The 7,523-nt window shown below is 57.1% G+C and overlaps 1 protein-coding gene across 1 annotated transcript; it reads right to left on the bottom strand.

Moving 5' to 3' along the window:
• Positions 1–140: 140 nt before the first annotated feature.
• Positions 141–6,938, bottom strand: LOC108643340 (transcription activator BRG1-like; the record flags this gene model as incomplete). The annotated part of the gene is made up of 6 exons (XM_029963271.1): positions 141–227; positions 1,138–1,365; positions 4,641–4,804; positions 5,862–6,028; positions 6,171–6,217; positions 6,852–6,938. Coding segments are annotated over 6 exons (780 nt in total), but the record flags the coding sequence as incomplete, so codon positions are not given.
• Between the last annotated feature and the right edge of the window lie 585 nt (positions 6,939–7,523).

The following is a 7,523-nucleotide window of genomic DNA, read 5'->3' as shown; positions in this document are numbered from 1 at the left end:
GGGCAGTTTTTCCTCTCTCTCTCCCCCTCTGGGGCAGTTTTTCCTCTCTCTCTCTCCATCCCTGTCCCTGTCCCTGGTGTCTGTGCCTGCGGCGTGGCGGGAGGATTGTCAGGGCGTGGGGACTGAAGGGCCCCGCTCACCTTTAGCGGTGCTTCCTCCGCGTCAGCGCCCAGGCACAGGGAGGAGGCAGCGGGGGGGAAGCTGCCACTGCCCGCGCTCTGTCTGCTCTGTGGATAAACACAGGGATTCAGTCTCCAGGGCTGCAGCGATCCAGCACCTTCATCCCGACGCTGCTCCCGCACAAAAACCTCCGCACATGCTCCTCCTCCTGCCTCTGGGGGACGGGGGGCTGAGTTTGGGCTCAGTTTGGGGTTATTTTGCTTTTTTTTCTTTTTTTTTTTGTGGTGGTGGTTCCTGAATTTCCCCAGAATTTCCCCTCTCCTTGAGGAATCTTTTTTTTTTGTGGTGGTGGCTCCTGAATTTCCCCAGAATTTCCCCTCTCCTTGAGGAATCTTTTCTCACTCCCCTCCTTGAGGAAATTCCCTCCTTGAGGAAATCTTTTCTCACTCCCCTCCTTGAGGAAATCTTTTTTTTGTGGTGGTTCCTGAAATCCCCAGAACTTCCTCTCCTTGAGGAAATCTTTTCTCACTCCCCTCTCCTTGAGGAATCTTTTTTTTTTTTGTGGTGATGGCTCCTGAATTTCCCCAGAACTTCCTCTCCTTGAGGAATCTTTTCTCACTCCCCTCTCCTTGAGGTAATCTTTTCTCACTCCCCTTCTTCAGGAAATCTTTTCTCACTCCCCTTCTTCAGGAAATCTTTTCTCACTCCCCTTCTTCAGGAAATCTTTTCTCGCTCCCCTCCTTGAGGAAATCCTTTTTTTTTGTGGTGGTGGCTCCTGAATCCCCCAGAATTCCCCCTCTCCTGGAGGAATCCTTTTCCCCCCTCCTGGAGGAATCCTTTTCCCCCCTCCTGGAGGAATCCTTTTCCCCCCTCCTGGAGGAATCCTTTTCCCCCCTCCTGGAGGAATCTTTTTCCCCCCTCCTGGAGGAATCTTTTTCCCCCCTCCTGGAGGAATCCTTTTCCCCCCTCCTGGAGGAATCCTTTTCCCCTCTCCTGGAGGAATCCTGCCCCCCTCACCTCGTCCTGCTCCTCGTGCTCCAGGATGGCCTGCAGGAAGGCTCGGCGCTCGTGGCTGGAGGATTTCTGGTCGAACATCCCCGCCTGGATCACCTTCTGGTCCACGTTGAGCTTGTACTTGGCAGCTGCCAGGATCTTCTCCTCCACGCTGTTGACGGTGCAGAGGCGAAGGACCCGCACCTCGTTCTGCTGCCCGATGCGGTGGGCGCGGTCCTGGGCCTGCAGGTCCTGGGGCAAAGGGGCAGCCGTGGGCAGAGGGGGCCCAAAACCCCGGGGTTTATCCCCAAAACCCACGGGAGGCACTCAGGGATCCCCGAGGATCCCATAATGGGATCACCAGACCCATGTAGGGCCTGGGGGAAGGGGCAGCCGTGGGCAAAGGGGGCCCAAAACCCCGGGGTTTATCCCCAAAACCCATGGGGGAGGTGTGGGATGAGCCCAGAGGGAGCTCAGGGGTGACAAGGATCACCAGACCCATGTAGGGCCCGTGGGAAGGGGCAGCAGTGGGCAAAGGGGGCCCAAAATCCCGGGGTTCAGCCTCAAAACCCACGGGAGGCACTCAGGGATCCGCAAGGATCCCATAATGGGATAGCCAGTCCCATGTAGGGCCTGGGGGAAGGGGCAGCCGTGGGCAAAGGGGGCCCAAAACCCCGGGGTTTATCCCCAAAACCCACAGGAGGCACTCAGGGATCCCCAAGGATCCCATAATGGGATAGCCAGTCCCATGTAGGGCCTGTGGGAAGGGGCAGCCGTGGGCAAAGGGGGCCCAAAATCCCGGGGTTCAGCCTCAAAACCCACGGGAGGCACTCAGGGATCCCCAAGGATCCCATAATGGGATCACCAGACCCATGTAGGGCCATGACCAAGGGGGCCCAAAATCCCGGGATTGAGCCTCAAAACCCACGGGAGGCACTCAGGGATCCCCGAGGATCCCATAATGGGATCACCAGACCCATGTAGGGCCTGGGGGAAGGGGCAGCCGTGGGCAAAGGGGGCCCAAAACCCCGGGGTTTATCCCCAAAACCCACGGGAGGCACTCAGGGATCCCCAAGGATCCCATAATGGGATCACCAGACCCATGTAGGGCCATGACCAAGGGGGCCCAAAACCCCGGGGTTCAGCCTCAAAACCCACGGGAGGCACTCAGGGATCCCCAAGGATCCCATAATGGGATCACCAGACCCATGTAGGGCCATGACCAAGGGGGCCCAAAATCCCGGGATTGAGCCTCAAAACCCACGGGGGAGGTGTGGGGATGAGCCCTGAGGGAGCTCAGGGGTGACAAGGATCACCAGTCCCATGTAGGGCCCGTGGGAAGGGGCAGCAGTGGGCAAAGGGGGCCCAAAATCCCCGGGGTTCAGCCTCAAAACCCACGGGAGGCACTCAGGGATCCCCAAGGATCCCATAATGGGATAGCCAGTCCCATGTAGGGCCTGTGGGAAGGGGCAGCCGTGGGCAAAGGGGGCCAAAAACCCTGGGATTTATCCCCAAAACCCACGGGGGAGGTGTGGGGATGAGCCCTGAGGGAGCTCAGGGGTGACAAGGATCACCAGTCCCATGTAGGGCCCGTGGGAAGGGGCAGCAGTGGGCAAAGGGGGCCCAAAACCCCGGGGTTCAGCCTCAAAACCCACGGGAGGCACTCAGGGATCCCCGAGGATCCCATAATGGGATCCTCAGACCCATGTAGGGCCTGTGGGAAGGGGCTGTGTTAAACAAAAGGTCCCCAAAATCCTGGGTTTGTCCCCAAAACCCACAGAGGGGATGTGAGATGAGCCCTGAGGGAGCTCAGGGGTGACAAGGATCCCATAATGGGATCACCAGTCCCATGTAGGGCCTGTGGGAAGGGGCAGCCGTGGGCAAAGGGGGCCCAAAATCCCGGGGTTCAGCCTCAAAACCCACGGGAGGCACTCAGGGATCCCTGAGGATCCCATAATGGGATCACCAGACCCATGTAGGGCCTGTGGTAACCAAAGGGGGCCCAAAATCCTGGGATTTATCCTCAAAACCCACGGGAGGCACTCAGGGATCCCCAAGGATCCCATAATGGGATCACCAGACCCATGAAGGGCTATGATCAAGGGGGTCCAAAATCCTGAGATCTGGCCCCAAAACCCACGGGAGAGGTGTGGGATGAGCCCTGAGGGAGCTCAGGGGTGACAAGGATCCCACAATGGGATCACCAGACCCATGTAGGGCCTGTGGGAAGGGGGGCAGCTGTGGGCCAAAGGGAGCCCAAAATCCCAGGATTTATCCTCAAAACCCACAGGGGAGATGTGGGATGAGCCCTGAGGGAGCTCAGGGGTGACAAGGATCCCATAATGGGATCACCAGACCCATGTAGGGCCTGGGGGAGGGGGCTGTGTTAACCAGAGGGTCCTAAAAACCCTGGGTTTGTCCCCAAAACCCACAGAGGGGATGTGGGATGAGCCCTGAGGGAGCTCAGGGATGACACAGACCCCACAATGGGATCACCAGACCCATGTAGGGCCTGTGGTAACCAGAGGGTCCCCAAAACCCTGGGTTTGTCCTCAAAACCCACAGGGGAGGTGTGGGATGAGCCCAGAGGGAGCTCAGGGATCCCCAAGGAAAACAGGGATTCAGCAATGGGATCACCAGGACCTGCAGATCCCATCCCATGGGGCAGGGGGTTGGATTTTAGGTCCATGGGTGAGTTTTTGGGTGGGTGGGTGGGTTTTTGGTTGGGTTTCTGGGTCACTGGGTTGTTTTCCAGATCCATGGGTGAGTTTTTGGGTGGGTTTCTGGGTCACTGGGTTGGTTTTTGGGTGGGTTTCTGTGCCAGTGAGTTGATTTTTAGCTCAATGGGTGAGGTTTTGGGTGGGTTTCTGTGTCAGTGAGTTGATTTTTGGGTCAGCAGGTGAGGTTTCTGGTGGCTGGGCAGGTTTCTGGGTGGGTTTCTGTGTCACTGAGTTGATTTTTGGGTCAGTAGGTGAGGTTTTGGGTCAGTAGATGAGGTTTTGGGTCAGTAGATGAGGTTTTGGGTGGGTTTCTGTGTCCCTGGGCTGTTTTCCAGGCCCATAGGTGAGTTTTTGGGTGGGTTTCTGTGTCCCTGGGTTGGTTTTTGGGTGGGTTTCTGTGTCCCTGGGCTGTTTTCCAGGCCCATAGGTGAGTTTTTGGGTGGGTTTCTGTGTCCCTGGGTTGGTTTTTGGGTGGGTTTCTGTGTCCCTGGGCTGTTTTCCAGGCCCATAGGTGAGTTTTTGGGTGGGTTTCTGTGTCCCTGGGTTGGTTTTTGGGTCAGTAGGTGAGGTTTTGGGTGGGTTTCTGTGTCAGTGAGTTGATTTTTGGGTCAGCAGGTGAGGTTTTGGTGGCTGGGCAGGTGCCTGGGTGGGTTTCTGTGTCACTGGGTTGGTTTCTGGTTGGGTTTCTGTGTCCCTGGGTTGATTTTTGGGTCAGTAGGTGAGGTTTTGGGTGGGTTTCTGTGTCAGTGAGTTGATTTTTGGGTCAGCAGGTGAGGTTTTTGGTGGCTGGGCAGGTCTCTGGGGTACCTGGTGCGGGTTCCAGTCGCTGTCGAAGATGATGACGGTGTCGGCCGACTGCAGGTTCAGCCCCAGCCCCCCCGCCCGGGTGCTCAGCAGGAAGATGAAATACTCTGAGCCCGGCTCGTTGAACGTCTTCAGCAGCATCCCCCGGTCCTCCGCCTTCGTCGTCCCTGCAACACACACACCCTCACCTGGGGGGCACTTGGGGGGCCAAGGGGGTTAAACCCTGACCTGGGGGGCTCAGGAGATGATCTTTGGGGTCCAAGGAGGTGTTTGGGGGGTGTTAGACCCTGACCCAGGAGGCTTGAGAAGGCACTTGGGGGTCTAAGGGGGTGTTTGGGGGGTGTTAAACCCCGACCTGGGGGGCTCAGGGAGGCTTTTTGGGGTCCAAGGGGGTTAAATCCTGACCGGGGGGGGCTTGAGGAGGTACTTGGGGGTCTGGGTTGATTTTTGGGTTGGTTTTGGTGTTGCTCAGTTGGGTTTTGGGTTGGTTTTTGGGTGGTCAGGAGTGGAAGCCCAACCTGGGGGCTTGAGGAGGCACTTTGGGGTCCAAGGGGGTTAAATCCTGACCTGGGGGGCTCAGGGAGGCAATTTGGGGTCCAAGGGGGTTAAATCCTGACCTGGGGGGCTCAGGAGATAATCTTTGGGGTCCAAGGGGGTTAAATCCTGACCTGGGGGGCTCAGGGAGGCACTTTGGGGATTAATCAGGAGATTAATTTTATACCTTGCTATCCACCCTGATATCTTGATCTCCACTTTGATATCTTGATATTCACATTGATGCCTTGATATCTACCTTGATACCCACTTTGATATCTTGATTTCCACCTTGATATCTTGATATCTACCTTGATACCTTGATCTCCACCCTGACACCTTGATATCTGCCCCGATATCTACTTTGATACCTTGATATCCACCTTGATATCAACTTTGATACCTTGATCTCCACTTTGATACCTTGATCTCCACCTTGATCTCCACTTTGATATCTTGATCTCCACCTTGATACCCACCTTGATATCTTGATCTCCACCTTGACACCCACTTTGATACCTTGATCTCCACTTTGACACCTCAATCTCCACTTTGACACCTTGACCTCCCCCTCCACACCCCCCTCTCCCTGACCCCCCATCCCTTGGGATCTCCAGACCTGTTCCCAGGAGCCTCCCCCTCCCACATCCCCCCCTGCAGACCCCAAAACCCCCACCGAGGGTCACCCACCGTCCAGCCTGAGGTATTTGAAGCCTCTGTAGGCGAAATAATCCTCCATGATGGTCATGAGGGAGGTCATCTGGCAGAAGAGCAGCACCTTGTGGTTGGTGGCCCGGAGCTTGGGCAGGATCCGGTCCAGGAGCTCGAACTTCCCGGAGGCGCGGTACAGATCCAGCCTGGAGCGGGTGGGAACGGGTCAATCCGGGGGAAAAAACGGGATTGGGGCAGTTTTGGGGGGTCCCGGGTCACCCCTGGAGCCCCTGGAGTTTGGGAATCCCCCGATTTCCCCACTGGGAACCCCCCGAATTCCCGACTCACCCCTGCACGATCCCGCCCGTGAAGCCCAAGTGCTCCGAGAAGGATTCCTGGGGTGGGGGAGAGAAAAGGGGTCAGGAACAGACCCAGACTGGGCCTAAACCTGCCCTAAAGCCTCACCCAGGGCTGGCCAGGGCCAAGGCCCCACTCCCTGCCCTGTTCCCTCGGGAATGGATCCCTTTGGGTGGAAAACAGAGCCATGGAAGGGGGGTTTGGTTCATCCCTGTCAGGTTTAATCCTGGTTTGGTTCATCCCTGTCAGGTTTAGTCCTGGTTTGGCTCATCCCTGTCGGGTTCAGACCCATTGGGTTGGGTTTAGCCCCAGTTTGGTCCATCCCTGTTTTTGTCCATCCCAGGTTGGTTTATCCCTGTTTTTGTCCCTCCCAGGATGGTTTATCCCTGTTTTTGTCCCTCCCAGGTTGGTTTATCCCTGTTTTTGTCCCTCCCAGGTTGGTTTATCCCTGTTTTTGTCCCTCCCAGGTTGGTTTATCCCTGTTTTTGTCCCTCCCAGGATGGTTTCTCCCTGTTTTTGTCCATCCCAGGATGGTTTATCCCTATTTTTGTCCCTCCCAGGTTGTTTTTATCCCTGTTTTTGTCCCTCCCAGGTTGGTTTTATCCCAGTTCTGGCCTATCCAGGTTGAGTTTCTCCCTGTTCTGGCCCACCCCTGCCCCGAGGAGGCCCCACCTCGATGTGCTGGAACATGTAGGGGTGGTTGCAGATCTTCCTCAGCTGCATGATCGTGTTCATCAGGGTCTTGGTGCCGCCTTTGCCCTGCGGGGAACGGCCCAGGCCGGGTTAAAATCCGGGATGGGGGCGGATCCCCCTCCCCACCCGCCCTCCCAGCATTCCCAGGAATTCCCTGGCAGCCCCCTCAGAGCCCACCAAAGGTTTTTAGGGCACCTCCAGGTCCCCTGGAGGGGGGAGCAGAGGCCGCTCCGACCCGGCTGGTTCGGGGGAGCGGAGCCGGAAAATTGGGAATTTTGGTTTGGAAAACGGGGAATTCCGGCTTTTCCTCTGGACCCAAACGCCTCTTTCCCACTTTCCCACCATTCCATCCTCCTCACACACCCACTGGGGGCTTTGAGGAGCCACCTGGAGCCTTGGGGGATCCATGGGATTGTCCTCATGGATCATCTGGAGCTGCGTCGGGGGGGCCCGAGCTCAGCCCACCCCCTCCCTTGGCTTCCAAAGGGGGCTCCAGGGCCACTTCCAATTGATCCAGGGCCACTTCCAACTGATTCAGGGCCACTTCCAATTGATCCAGGGCCACTTCCAATTGATCCAGGGCCACTTCCAATTGATCCAGGGCCACTTCCAGCTGCTCCAGGGCCACTTCCAACCCCTCCAGGGCCACTT

The sequence above is a fragment of the Manacus vitellinus genome, unplaced genomic scaffold, assembly GCF_001715985.3.
Source record: "Manacus vitellinus isolate BGI_N305 unplaced genomic scaffold, ASM171598v3 ctg7180002428451_pilon, whole genome shotgun sequence".
Taxonomy (NCBI): domain Eukaryota; kingdom Metazoa; phylum Chordata; class Aves; order Passeriformes; family Pipridae; genus Manacus; species Manacus vitellinus.
The sequence above is the reverse complement of the archived record's forward strand: the minus strand, read 5'-3'. Positions and strand labels throughout refer to the sequence as shown.